General features: G+C 34.3%; 1 protein-coding gene across 1 annotated transcript in view; it reads right to left on the bottom strand.

The window, feature by feature from the left end:
- The window catches only part of jvl (javelin-like), a 45,463-nt gene extending 30,971 nt beyond the window's left edge, over positions 1 to 14,492 (bottom strand). The window contains exon 1 of the mRNA XM_017613666.1: positions 13,198 to 14,492. Within this exon, the coding sequence (XP_017469155.1) occupies positions 13,198 to 13,713 (516 nt within the window). The 5' untranslated portion in view covers positions 13,714 to 14,492. The remainder of the gene's footprint in view (positions 1 to 13,197) is intronic.
- Positions 14,493 to 14,718: the final 226 nt, after the last annotated feature.

Genomic DNA, 14,718 nt, shown 5'->3' on the forward strand with positions numbered 1-14,718 from the left:
CGAACCGAACACTGATTTTGGTAATAAAATTCAATGATTTGCAAGCGTTGCTCGTTAGTAAGTCTATTCATGATGAAATGTCAAAGCATACTGAGCATCTTTCTCTTTGACACCATGTCTGAAATCCCACGTGATCTGTCAAATACTAATGCATGAAAATCCTAACCTCAAAAAAATCACCCGTTATTCACCGAAGTGTAGAAAAAAGCACTTATGTATGTAGATATGTATGTATGTAAGTAGTATTAGCTGGGAAATTCGAAAATCATACTCTCGTAAAATTACAATACAACGATAAACATCTTACAAAATTTCACATGATACTTAAAAGTAAAAAAAAAAACAATCGCAAGCGCGCTGCAGCACCCATTTAATGCAGGGTTTGAAAAACATAGACGAAACCCAGCAAATAAATGTACAGTATGTACATGAAAATTCTTATCGAAATGCGCTACGAAATTTTAGTAATATGTAATGTATGTAGCGGTTTTCAATTTCGATTTAACAAACAAATGCTCAAATGCGATCAATAAAGCAAAGGGGAAAGTATTAAATAATAATTTATGTTCTTTATGTGCATGGAAATTGAAAACCGTTGAGTTCTCGGCGGTGCATTGGTGGTGGTGGCGGCGCAGCAACGACGACGATATGACAGCGTCACAAACAGATGTTAGTTTTATGTATGAATGCACTAACGTAAATACATTTGTATGTGCATACATATATACAATAACAAAGCAATCACACACCAACTGCACCAAATCAGTCATAAAATCCACGCTGAATCACATCAACCGCAATCAAATTCGACTTGACTAAATTTTTGCTTCTTCTTCCACTTCTGTGTGGGAAGGTACAACTTATCAAACATGTATTTACTAGGGCTGGGAATTCTTTCCGGATTTTTTGAACATCCGGGTATCTGATTAAAAAATTCGAATATCCGGATAACAAAAATGAGCGCATATCCGGGTTTTCAAATCTTATTGCATTAAAATAACAATTGTTTATGTATTAATGAAGTGTTGTATTATTTATTTAGCAACTCTATAAATTCCGTTATTTCAAGAAAAAATAGTACTTACGCAGTTTTATAGCCCATTCAATTTTAGTTTGATAATGTGTTTCAAAGTGGCTAAAAATTACCGTTGATTTTTTAGATTCTTTTTTTTTTGATTAAAAAGTTTAAATGTTTGATGAAAATTTTATGAATTTTTCTAAACTTTGTACACAGTTTGAAACCTTTATTTATATGATTTTAGTTGCATTGTTAACGATATTTAAAAACAAAAATATTAATTTACAAAATTCTTCCAACATTTTTTTTTAAGTCGTGGTAAAGTTTACATGGCCACGAGTGTATATAAATTGTAAAAAACACTTACTAATATTTGCAGAAATTAAATTTGCACAAAACCACACTAACAAAGTAAAATGAAGAACAACTCTGTCACACTGTAAAAATTTCTTGTGATTTCAATCGCTACCAGAATTTTCGTTTGTACACAGTTCTTGCATGAAATGACGTCCATAACCCTAGCTGACCCATGTCGCCAAAAATCAATAAAAATTAGATAGGAATTAGGTGTCTTTTAGGTGTTAATTAGGGCCTCCAAAATTTAGGTGTTCCATTGGTTTCCGAGAAATTCGCAAAAATGTCTTCTCCAGCTAGCTTAGCGCTGTTAAACTAGCTGAACAATTTTTAAATTTACGTAAACCTAGCTGACCCACACATTTTTGCGAATTTCGCGGAAACCAATGGAGCCCAGGTTTACGGACGTGACAACAAGATTATGGGAGAAGATTACTGCTTGGCAAAACTTGCAATACCTGCAGATATCCCACAGGTGGAGAGCTCATAGCATCGAAAGAGATTAATTAGTACATATACCATATGTACGGTGACCAGATTAATATGGCCAAAAATCGGGACATTTCTAAAGAATCGAGTCGGAACATACAATTTTGTTTTTAGAATAAAACGACATAACATCTTTTAATACAGTTTTATTTAAAATAAAACAAAGAGAAAATACTTGAAAAATTATCCAAAAAAATGTGTACGCACATATATACGGTGGCGAGAATGTAAATAGGGCAAAGACTCTTTAGCAAGTTTTGGCCACTTTGCTTTGTTTAAAAATGATTATTATTTTTTATGGAAATGTATGTAACTTACCACCTAAATAAACATGTAAATCAAATATTTTAAAATTTTGTTGCACATTTAAAAAACTTCGACGGATTTTAACAAATGTTTACCATTAAATTTTAGTATAATAAAGTAGACTTACCGTTGATTTTTGGCAATTTTTTGTTCGCGCATTTTCTTCCATACAAAGTAAGCCCTAGTCAATTAAAATGTGCACTTTGAATCGAATGGGCTACAAAAGTGTATACTCATAATGTTTTGTACAGATCTAATTTAAAAGATCAAAATTTTGATGAAACTGTCGAATTTTGCTAATTTTTGTACAAAATTTGAAATTTTAACTTACATAGTCTTTCACTTTCATAAACAAATAATACAACATTAAATAATCGAAAGGGGAATAGCCAAAGAATGCCAAAAAATTTATTTTCCCTATTTATATTTTCGCCACTGTATTTATATATTTTTCCAATCCATCATTTTTTAAGGGAATTAGTATTATTATTATTAGTATTAGTAAGATCACAGAAAATAAGGATGCTGGCTATGTTTATGGCTTCCCTTACATTCTATGTGTTTGTGATAAAGAAAGTGCTGCCATGTTTGTGCGAAAAATTGTTTTTGGGCCACAGTGCAAGGATACTCTTATTAAGTTAATAAAGAAAACACTGAAAAATTGGGACTTAATCGATAAAAATATGAAAAATCGGGACACTTATACGTCCCGACGTTTAATAAATATTCAACGGAACAATTTTCACAAAATTAGTACTGTCCGGACAAAATCGGTACGAATGGTCACTGTAATGGTAAGTACGAACGAAAGGTTCTGGTCTTCAGCAGTTTCAACTTAAACTAATAGTTTTTACTTTACAAGCCGTTTTTGTTTATCAACACTATTTGTGTATTGGTCAACGCAAGAGTGCTTATCAGACGTAGCGAAACAAGCCGCATATTTGCTAGTACATATATAAAATATATCCATATTAAAATATTTGCAAATTATCAGCAACTGTAAAAGTTGCAAGAAAATATAATCAGATATGCGAAAACAATTGTGTCTAGATAAGAATTTCAATTTGATCAAACGAATGACAAATTTCTAGAACACTGTGAAACCAAGGTAAAAGCAGCGTTTGTGTGGACAGCAATGAGTCAAATCAAATTTTAGTGAACTTACTGATAAGATACAGGTGTTTTTCACAATCTGCGTTGAAAATTAGTAAGCAAATGTAATTAAAATTGGCACATCTTGCATATAAAGAAAATAGTATCCAATTAAGAATCAGTCTAAAAATAAAGTATCTAAATGGTGGCATACACCTGCTGTCAACTTAGGTTTTTCTGTGTTAGCTTGCACAGAACCTGGGTGTGTTAGAGCGACGGCAAAAAAAATGGAAAGCTGTGAGCCAAGGAATGGTAAAAAAGAAACCCCAACTATGCCTCCGTTGTAGGCATAGAAAACTTATTAAACAAATTCAACAAATTTTAATCAAAATTTAAACTTTTTAATCTGAACAACAAACATTCCAAAAAATCAACGCCACTTTTTAACCGACTTCACAAAAAGGAAAAAAGTTATCAATTCGTGGGAATATTGTTTTTATGTATGTTACCGCATAACTTTGGACCTCACAGGTGGTCCCATATTAATTTGGTTTAAATCCAATAATCGGATCATGAAGAAATTAACGATAATATTTATATGAGAATTGATGTCGGTTTTGGTTTTTGCTTAAAAATTACTTGTAAATTGCGCTTGTTGGTTTGTTTCAAGAAGTAAGAGGGGCAAATCCCATTTATCAAATTTTTTGTTATAAAAATTCGAGAATTTCAATTACATAAATGATTTTTGCCATTTTTGGTTAACCATTCCTCGGATTTTCCTCTTCAGCTTCAGCTACCACGCACTGACGCTAACATTTGGCGCAGTTTAGGTGAAGCTCTAGACAAAAGTGTTTTCAGCAAAAAAAACTATTATATTCCGAAAAATATTTCAAACGATATCTTATTGGATATTTCCTGGAAGGAAAGTGATACAAAACGGTTTCGAGGAATATATTTTTCCACATAAAAAAGATGTCGTTTACAATATTTGGGTGCCTACTAGGGTGTTCGATTATTCGCCTTTTCTCGAAAACCGGGTTTCGAGTTGTTCGACAAATGTCAATTTGTAAAAAACTGGGTCTCCATTTGCAAACTAAGAAAAAACCGCATAAATCGGTGGTATTTTTTTCTGTTAATCGTTAATCGTGAAATCAATAAGGCAAAATAAGTTCGAAGTATTTTGGATTATAAGTAAAACAGGAAAAAATTGTGAAAAGTTCACGCTAATGCGATTCACCGACCTTAACAAGATTAACTCGCTAAAACAAGAATCCTTTGTCGGAAAAGAACTACTTAGAGGATGTAGAATCGACTGTCTTGGAGAGACTTGGTTCAGACTATACAAATATAGCATATTATAGACAGACATTTCGTCAACTCTAGTCCCTTAAATTTCGTCATCGGAAACCAACGCCATCTATCGCAGACGAAAGGCTCGAGTTGATTCGTGAGCCCCGCGATACCTTCACACAACTCCATTAAGAATATTGTAGCAGGTTAAACTGGACTGTCACTCCAGCAACACCCCAAAAACTCTTTGGGGAACTTGTATGCTGCTACAACAACAACAACATTGCAAAAATCCGGTTTACTTGGTATTCGAAAAATCAAGATTTCAAAACAACCGCCTAAAAATATTCAAAAACCCGGTTTAAAAAAACGGACTCAATCACCCTGGTACCTACATATATTTGTATAGACATACATGTTTACCCAGCAAACCATTTTTTCAGAGTATTCTGCATTGTAAAGAAATTTTAAAGAATTCGTTAAGATTTAATTCGATTTTTTGCCGAATTTTCTAAAATTAAATAAATTACGCACTCTTCCATAATTTCGGAAGAAAATCTGTGAAGCAACGAAAATAATGCTGCTATGTGAAGAATATCTTTCAGAATTTTTCCAGAATTTTCTTTATTTTTCGTACAGAAATTTCTATACGAGTTCGTGTCAACCCCTTCATATAATTTTCTTTGAAAATTCGTAAAAAAAATCGTTACAGAAATCAGATACTCCTAACGATTTCCTTAAGATTTCGGGAACTTTGGTTTGCAGGGTATACATATGTATGTTTGTTTTCTTATAGCCGATTTGTTTTCCAGCATTCTGTGTATTACGAATTTTTTTTATTGAAGAATTTGTCAACTTATCGGCGTGAAGTGCATATAAAATAATCGTGCGTATATGGCAAGACATACTTAATGTCGAAATGTATAGCCGAATGTTGACTCAATGATTGGGTCGAATTTCATATTTATGAATGTACAAGTGTATGTATGTGAGTGTGCAAGTACTTGCAACTGTTAACTTAATCGAATATCTGTGAGAGACAATTGACGAATGAAGGAAGGAAATCGCGTGGGACAAATGCCAAGCCCGCTGTGTATGCGTAAGCATTTTGATGTGGGTGCAAGGTGTGTTTGTTTAAAGAAGAAAAAATAATAATAAAGATAACAGCATTTGAAAATTGAGCACAGTGTAAAAATATATACATAGCTCTGCCCATGAGCGATACATTCTTCTACAAGTGTTGAGTATAAAAGTTCAATGTAAAACTATAGTAAAAGCAAAGTTTTTTGATATCAGCTGTAATTAATTTAAAATCAAAATTAGTGTGCCCCAACTGTGTTTGTAGGATAAATAAACGATTTTCACTTTTAGATTTCGTTGAGTAAACAAATCAGCGGCAGCTACGCTATCTCCTCGAATCGATATTGTACAGCCAAGCCTAAAATCAACACAAACAACGCCAACACCAATAGGCCAACAACGTAACTATTCACCAGTCGACACTCACAAAACACCGCAGGAAACTGGCAACAACGCAAGTAACCTCAATTCTCATTTTTAGCCGACAATGATTTTTTGGTTGCAGCGGCTGCCGCTAATTATTGCTGGAAAAGCGAAAAAGGCCCGCCGCATTCAGTGATTTCGTTGTGAGTCTGGCTAAAATTAAAAACTTGCACATATGTACATACATACATACTTATTTATATAAGCATATGTACGTCAAAAATCAGTTATATTGATAACAACTATTTGCAGCTACTGGTTGTCGATCGCCGATTGCCAATTCGCAGGTTATTTGTAACGTTGATTGTGCGATGCGATGCCGCTGATGACTGCAAAGGCGGCCATCGGAAATGTGGTAGTTGATAGCTGGTTGTTAGCTGGCGGTTGGCTATTGATAATGAAGTCGGTGGTAGCCTGCCGCTTCAAGCCTACACATGCCATGCCCGCGCGTCACAATTCAGCGACTTGTTTGTACTGCGCTTTTGTGGCGGCAGTCATTCAAACATTTTCGGATTTGGGTGCGCACCATAGCGCATCGCTCGAGCTACGGCAGCAAATAGGTGGCTGGGGTAGAAATCCAGCTTAAAGCGCACCCACTGTTACAACATGCGACGAAGCGTTGAATGGCAGCGTGGCACAAAAAAAAAACACACACACACAAAATACTGCTTTCATACCAACTTCCATTGGAACGTGTACAACCAAGCAACGGTGCAAAAATCGCAAGTGAAGCATAGCGCGCAAGCGCACATACAGTGCATACCTACTATCCGGGCGCTTTGATGAGTTGCGGATACGGCACCTGTACTTATCTGAAGTTATTTGTTGTTGGCAGAAGCTCATATGATGCGTATCGTGGTACAGCATGAAAATACGAATATCCAAGGAGCAGCATGAACAAGTCAACAACAAGTCGAAAAATGCATACACCTATCTACAACAGAAACTATTATCAGCACCAGCAAAGCATATCAATCATTTATATGTATTTCATTCAGCATTGAGTAAAATTATTTTATTTTTTAATAACAGACTTCGCCGTGAATGGATTTAAAAATAGAGTGAACCTGAAAAAATTAGCGTAAGTTTGTAGGTTACATTAAATTGTGTAGTGATTATGATTTCGAAGATTACTACAAGTTCGTTCAGGCGAACAATGCCCCGCATTGTGTTGTATGGCTGTTCTAAGGCCCTTATTGAAACAATATATATACGGTGGCGAGAATGTAAATAGGGAAAATACATTTTAGCAAGTTTGGACTAATTTTCTTTGTTTAAAAAATGTTTATTCATTTTTTATGAAAATACAACTTACTATCTAAAAAAAGGATGCAAATCAAAATTTCAAAGTGTAGACTATTTATAAAAATTTCAGGAAATTTGACAAATGTTGATCAAAATTTTAAACATTTTAATAAGATTTTTTAGAATTGTCTTGAGTATGCAGTTTTATAGCCCATCTAAGAAATCGAATTAAAAAACTCAAAATTCTGATGCAACCTTGTCCAATTTAGCTAATTTTTGTGCAAGGTTTGAAATTTTGACTTGCATTGTCTTTGTTAGATAATAAAAAATAAGCATTAAATAATCGAAAATGGAATAGCCAAACAATGCTAAATTGTCTCTTGCCTATGTATAATTTCTTATTCACTCTGATAAGATACTGAATTATTACAGGTTTTTTGACTGGCCACTGTAGGCTCAGAGGGCACGGGTATAAACTAGGTATCTAGTCCAGAGCTGTGTCGCTTTTGCGACGCGGCCAGGGAGACTCCCCTACACCTTCTTATGGAGTGTGAGGCCGTGAGGTATAGGAGCATAAGGCACGTCTGGCCAAAAGAGGAGCACATACACTCACTGTCCCCGGGGTATATATGAAATTTATAGACACTCTGGGGCTAGTCGAGGTGTTGTGATGAGCTAGGGGAACAATAGACCTACCGGTCGTAGTGGCATACCCAACTATCTATCTATCTGCAGCTTTTATTTTTCATATCCATGATTTTTTTGAGGGAATTAGTATTTATTATTTTTTATAATTTCACTAAATTCCAGTTAAACCCGTTTAATTAAAAAAATAATAATTAACAAATATAAAAACCTTAAAAAAAATTAGACCTAAAATCACGATTTAATCGGCACAAATATGAAAAATCTGGACAAATATGCAATCGGCACAAATATGAAAAATCTGTACACTTATAGGTCCCGACTTTTAAAAAATATTCGGAGGGACAATTTTCTGAAAATCGGCACTGTCCCGTCTAAATCGGTACGAATGATATCGGTAATTTATATGTACTAGCACCTAAATGGGATGCATGGTGGTGGTAACGTAAAACCATATATTGTGAAGTCATAAGGAAAGGTTTCTACAGTTGTGTTTGTTTACTCATTTCCAGTAAAATCCAGTAAAAGTTTTTACGAATGTTCATGTTTTGGCGTTTTCCAAAAACTTGCATAGTAGGGGGAATTGAGAGAGCGAAAAATGGCAGCCGAAGTTGCAAGTTTTTACTGGATAAATTTTTACTTGAAAGTATTTGCCAGTAAGAAAAACAGTTGATCGCATGTTGCTTGATGCAATAATAATAAGGAAACTGTTTATTGGTTTTTATTGTTAAAATTGGCAAAATAAACCTATTTAAATATAAAAATATTGTTCTATTAAAAATTTGCTGCGAATAAACAAGCAATTTATCAGCTGTACTTACCTGAAATTTGCAAATTATTACTGGATTAGAGTTCGCGTACTTTTTTGGATATTTTTTGCTATGAGAGCGTACTCTCAGAAATTAAGTTACTGGAGAGTTGCTGGCAAGGTACTGGATAATTTGTAAATAAACACACATATCTCCTGTGACACCCTGAAAAACAAGTAGCTAATAGTTACTTAGTTTTGTTGTTCTTTCTATTTGCAAGTTCGTGAAGGAAGTATGTACCTTTAAGGCACTTCCATCCGTTTTTTCCAGCTGTCTTAAAGTAAAATTGAAATACCAAAAAATGATTGAGAAAAAATCAACAAAAATTAGTTAGACAAACGCTTAATTTTCTCCACTTTACAAAAAAACAAGTTACTCAACGTAACGATAGTTCACCTATCTGAGCTTTGGCCCGCAGTACACAGGGTAAATTAATAGTTTTGGCCCGGTTATTCAAGTTTTGCTTAAACCAATCCAAAGGTTAAAAAACAGCATCCAAACCTCATTATTATGATTACGTAGAAGCAAATTTTTCATATTTTTATGCAGATTTTTTAATCTTAAACTGTTTTGTCATCTGAGGGATTTTATTCAATAAGTTCTTTAAGAAACAATGTTTATTCCTGAAAATTCCAAGTTTGGACGTATTTTCAAATCGGTGCAGCTCACTTAAATCTTAATATTTACCGAAATATTTTGGTGGAAGTCTTCAAATATAATAAATATTGTAATCCGCAACTTTTTTGGTGATGCAGTCTAATATAGTAAATATGTATGTACATTAGGGTGCTTTTTGTTTATTTCACTCCTACTCCTATTAACATTAAAGGCTGGTTTCTTTAACTCAACTTATCTTAGTTTAGCCAATTTTTGGACTTAAGTCAAAAGTTAGCCTACGTTTTACACAGCTTATTATTGACTAAGTCAAGAAAATTGGCTTAACTAAACCAGCCCTAAGTACTCGCCCACGTAAACTTTGATTGTTTTTCTTCAAAATTCTATATCTCAAAGGAATTTTCTAGTATAATCAATGGTCAATGATGGGTTTTCTTCAGAATTGAACGTTCTACAAAAGTGTCCATTGCGGTGTACCTAATCCAATTTTTTCATGAAATTCTCGTGTTTTTGCCCCTATCTCGAAAATAACAAGAGCTACAGAAAAAATATAAATGGCAAACTTGTAGGACATTCAATTTCCTACAAAAAAGTTCTACAACTCCAAATCACTAATATCCATAATAATATTTCTTGAGATATTGGACCTTGAAGTTAATCAACAATTTTCACTATTTAACTCAATAATCAATGAAAATTCCACACTAGCTCAATTTCCAAGCCCAATATCTCAAGAAATATCGATATTAGCGATTTGGTGTTTTTTGTAGGAAATTGAATGACCTCAAAGTTTGTAATTTGTAATTTTTCTGTACCTCGCGCTATTTACGAGAAAGTGGAAAAAAACCGGAATTTCATAAAAATATTGGGTTTAGTGACCCGTACTAACTCGCTGATGGGAGTTTGAGTTCCGCCACAATGAACACTTTCGTAGAACGTTCAATTCTGAACAAAACCCATTACTGACCATGATTATACCATAAAATGCCTCTGAGCTATAGAGTTTTGAAGAAAAACAATCAAAGTTTACGTGTATTTTATATGTGAAATCTTTGCACGCCTAGGGCAAGTACTTAATGTTATTATTAATGGTTAAAACTTTCAAGGAGTCTTTTTAGGTATTTTCCACAAAATTTCGAGGTAAGTAGGAGTGAAAAAATCAAGTCGAAAAAAAAACACCCTAATGTACATATATAATACGACTATGTCAGTTTTCTTAGCTCGCTTCGGACACGCAATGCACTTGCACGCATATTTGTAACGCATATACCTATGTATGTTAAAGTACGTGCCAACGTAAATAAATTCAGACAAATTTTCCAGCAGCGGTTCAGCAAGTGCACCATTACAAATTACCAAAGCAACACATGTTTTCGGGAGCAATTTCCAGTGCTTTCCACTCTGCGGCGAAGCGATGACAACAGCAACTACGCTTTTGTTGGAAAAATCGGGTGTGTTGCACCCGCTCTTCCGCATATTTATGTATGTGCTCGTACATATTCATTTGTAGGTTTTGTTCCATTTCATAAGCACAACAAAAGTTATATGTATCTTTATGAATATGTACAAATATGTATGTATGTATGCATGTCGAATGCACATACATATGTATGGATATATGTATACAGTGTATATATATATATATAGTGCATATGTAAGTATATATGCATGTGCATACATATGTATTTGCATAGGCACATTCATTTACATAAATAATGTTGATATGGACAGTTTTAACTATGGGCCGAGAGTATGGCAAAAATTAAATGAACGACCATGGTCGTTGTTGTGGTATACACTTAGCTGCAGGTGGTAGGGGTGGTAATATTATTGTTATTATTATGTATTGGCATTGGTGCGGTACTGGCAGCAATAGCTGTCGTTGTCATCGGGTGATCGCACTGGCCTGTTATACAACAGACGGAGGCAATCAGCCATGCGTGAACTCCAACAGAAACCGGGTAACAGCAACCAGAGCGACTTGAAAAACACTACAACAACGAACTTCAGCTCTAGTGCCAACATTAAAAAAGTTTAATTAAATGTAGAAAATAACAGATGCATTCACGTATCGAAACTACATATGTAGTAAGTATATATGTATTTGATGCAGAGCACACACAAAAAGTGAATTAAAATATATTCATATGTATGTACTAAATAAGTTTGTTTGTATGTATGTACATGTGTATGTAAGCACATGTATGTATGTACATTAAACTGCAGTAAAGTAAAAAATATGGACGCAAAATAATTTTAGATGCAGCAGGTGCGCAGCGAAGCACTTCAACAAATTACCGCTTTTTAGAGCTTTACAACGTTGCTTAATGAGGATGGAATGGCTCAGGGGCGAATAAGATACTAACAAATCACTATAATCAAAATACGTAAACTATTGTCAATCAGACCGGAAGCTAATTTTGAAAAAAAAAAAATAGTTCAAATAGAAGAGCAGGTGGGAAATTATCATGATTCATTTGATACCAATGCAACAAAAAAAAAATTTGTCCGGAATTGTAGGGCCAAAAAAGTTTTTGTAAAGACTCCATGTCGCAGTGTCGCCATCCCATATCCCAAAGTTAATGTGCTCCAATTTCGTTATAATTCATTACAGGCTCTTCATTTATGGCAGTAAGAAGAAATCTGATATATGGCGAAGAACATACAAGTACCCTAGTTAGCGGAGAACTTAAAAGAGCTTCGATTTTAATGAAATTTGGTACGTAGCTTTATGGTATTTCAATCAGTAAAAATATGATAATTTGGTACAGATCCGTTTTCAGACACGCCCACCACATAAACAAATGTTCGAGAAAAAGCGATAATAATAAAAAAAAAATTTAATAAAAGGCGTAATTTTTACCGCAGATAGTAAGAATTTAATAACTTCTACAAATGCAGACCCATGCCGCCAATTTTTCTTTTTCTATATACAGTGAAGGAAAAATAAACAAGACATTTTAACAAATTTTTCCCATTTTTCTTTTGTTTATTTAATATTTATTTATAAAAGTATACTTTATTATCTAAAAAACCATATAAATTTATATTTCAAACTTTTTGCAAAAATTATATGCTTCTGCAAAATTGCTTCCCCATTTTCAACCTTTTAATCAGGTTTTAAAGAATTTTTTTTGAGTATGCAGTTTTATAGCCCATTTAGTTTTAGTAGAATAAGGAACAAGTTTGAAGTTCCCAAAAAATCGCGTTTCTATTATTTTATTTATTTCTTTACCTATTCCGAATGTATTACGCACTTCTTTCCATACAAAAAAAAATGTCAAACATACTTTTTATGGAAGCAAATGTGTTAAAAAAATTGCCAAAAATTAAAGCGATTTTCTAATACATGTCACTTGGACAGGTTATAACTCCCATAGTTTGCATTATTTTTCCGTAAAAATTTATATGTTTCTTATCCCCATTTTTAACAATCAATTTTAATATTTATCAGACTATTAGAATTTAAACTAGTACAATTTTGTTCGGAAAATTTTTTTTTTTTTTGTTCTATTTTTGTTATGGCTTTATAACTTGTTAGTTGAGCCAAATAATTCTCCGACCTTGTATAAGTTTATAAGTAACTTAAATTTCCAAAAAAAAAAAGGGCTGATAAATTTTAAATTTATTGGTGCAACCGGACATTAGTTAATCAATTAAATCCTTTACTCAGATTTTGTCGTTTGTGGCTTTGCATTTTTGTATTTATGGCCGCATTCGCACACGCACACAGTATCGTCTGCGAAAATTTAATTACCTTGCTACAATATGTGTTATTATTGCATAAATATAGGTTAGACAAATTTGCAATTTGGTTTAATATTCTCTTACCTTATGACCCAATACACCTGCAGCTGCAACTGCAACAGCCTCTTTGGCCACACCCACGCCATCGGCTGAAATGGCGTGAGTAGACGGCGATGTCGCGTAAACGAATAGTGGCAGGGAATTGAAGTTACGCAAAATTTCGCCACAGTTCTTAAAGCGCCGACACAACAACAGTTTTTTGCCACAAAGACGAGTCTCTGGTACATCATTCACGACCATTACTGACAAAGTGGTGGCAGCAGGTGTAGCTGACGTTGCTTCTACTTCCGCTGGTCCCGTATCCGAACCGGGTGCGATATTATTTGTTTTCATTAGGGTGTGTTGCTCCACTTCGTCAATTACCTCCTGCACATCTGTCTGTGTGACGCACCCATTTTTTGTCGATGCCTCTTCCGCCACAATATTGACAACATTATAGTTTGTTTGTTGATGTTCAGCTTCACCAGCCTCTGCTAGTTGTACTTGTTGTGGGTGTTTCGATGCATTTTCTGCCTTTGCCATCGGCGTAGTTGTAGCCATGGCAATTTCTTGTTAACTTTTATGGCAATACTAGGTGTATAAAAAAGTACACGCAGACTTGGTCGGAATGAATGAGCGCTGCTGTGCGTGGTATGCTTGTGTGACTTGGACGGTTTCTAAATGATGATGCATTGCCATGCTGACGACATGTATGACAAGCTATCTGACATTGGACAGGTTTACATAGGCAGAGCAGTACAGATTATTCACTTATCCTACATACAGAAAGCTTCTAAACATGGTTTTGAGGTTTTACAATGTACTTTACAACGAAAAATTTGGCAACTACTGAAATTGGCCAAAAGAGTCGACTATAAAACGAAGATTTGCACGAAACAAAGAAAGAGATCGGTAGGTACTGCATACGACAGATGTGCCCATAACGGAGTAACAATCGCGTCAGCAGAATTGGTCTTTTTTCGATTTTTCATTACCGGAACAATACGTTGTTAAGGAGTGCACCTTTACAAATACATTGAACACTTTCTTTGTTAACTTAAGCTTCCTGGAGCTTATTTAGGTTCAAGCTATAAATTTTAAATTACATATTTCAACACTTTCACAGCACAACCACTTTTTTCCAAGCCAAACAATTTCTCTGGCCCATGGAAACGCCCAACACACAATAACCAAAGCAAATATATCAATGTAAATAATTACTGACAAAAATTAGATATTGCAAGGTTAAGAAGTTGATTTTTGATTTTTTTTAGTTACTTGCTTTTCGCAAATTTCCAACTATAAAAACTGAAAATTAAATATTCGGCTGCTCACCTCGCGAGTCGCGACGATTGAAAATTGACAATTGACACTGGAAACAATCACAAAGCAAAGATGAAGAAATGAAGAATGAACGTCAGAACAGGGATAGATCACAAAACTTCCACTGGAATGCACTACCGGACGTCACTGGAAGGGACTACCGGAAGTATAGGGTGATAAATAAATCTTCTCCTCTTTGAGCTGCCAGAGTTAATGTAAAAATAATAAAACTAAAGAATGTTC

The sequence above is a fragment of the Rhagoletis zephyria genome, unplaced genomic scaffold (genome assembly GCF_001687245.7).
Source record: "Rhagoletis zephyria isolate East Lansing unplaced genomic scaffold, Rhagoletis_zephyria_1.1 Rzeph_scaffold_00699, whole genome shotgun sequence".
Classification (NCBI taxonomy): domain Eukaryota; kingdom Metazoa; phylum Arthropoda; class Insecta; order Diptera; family Tephritidae; genus Rhagoletis; species Rhagoletis zephyria.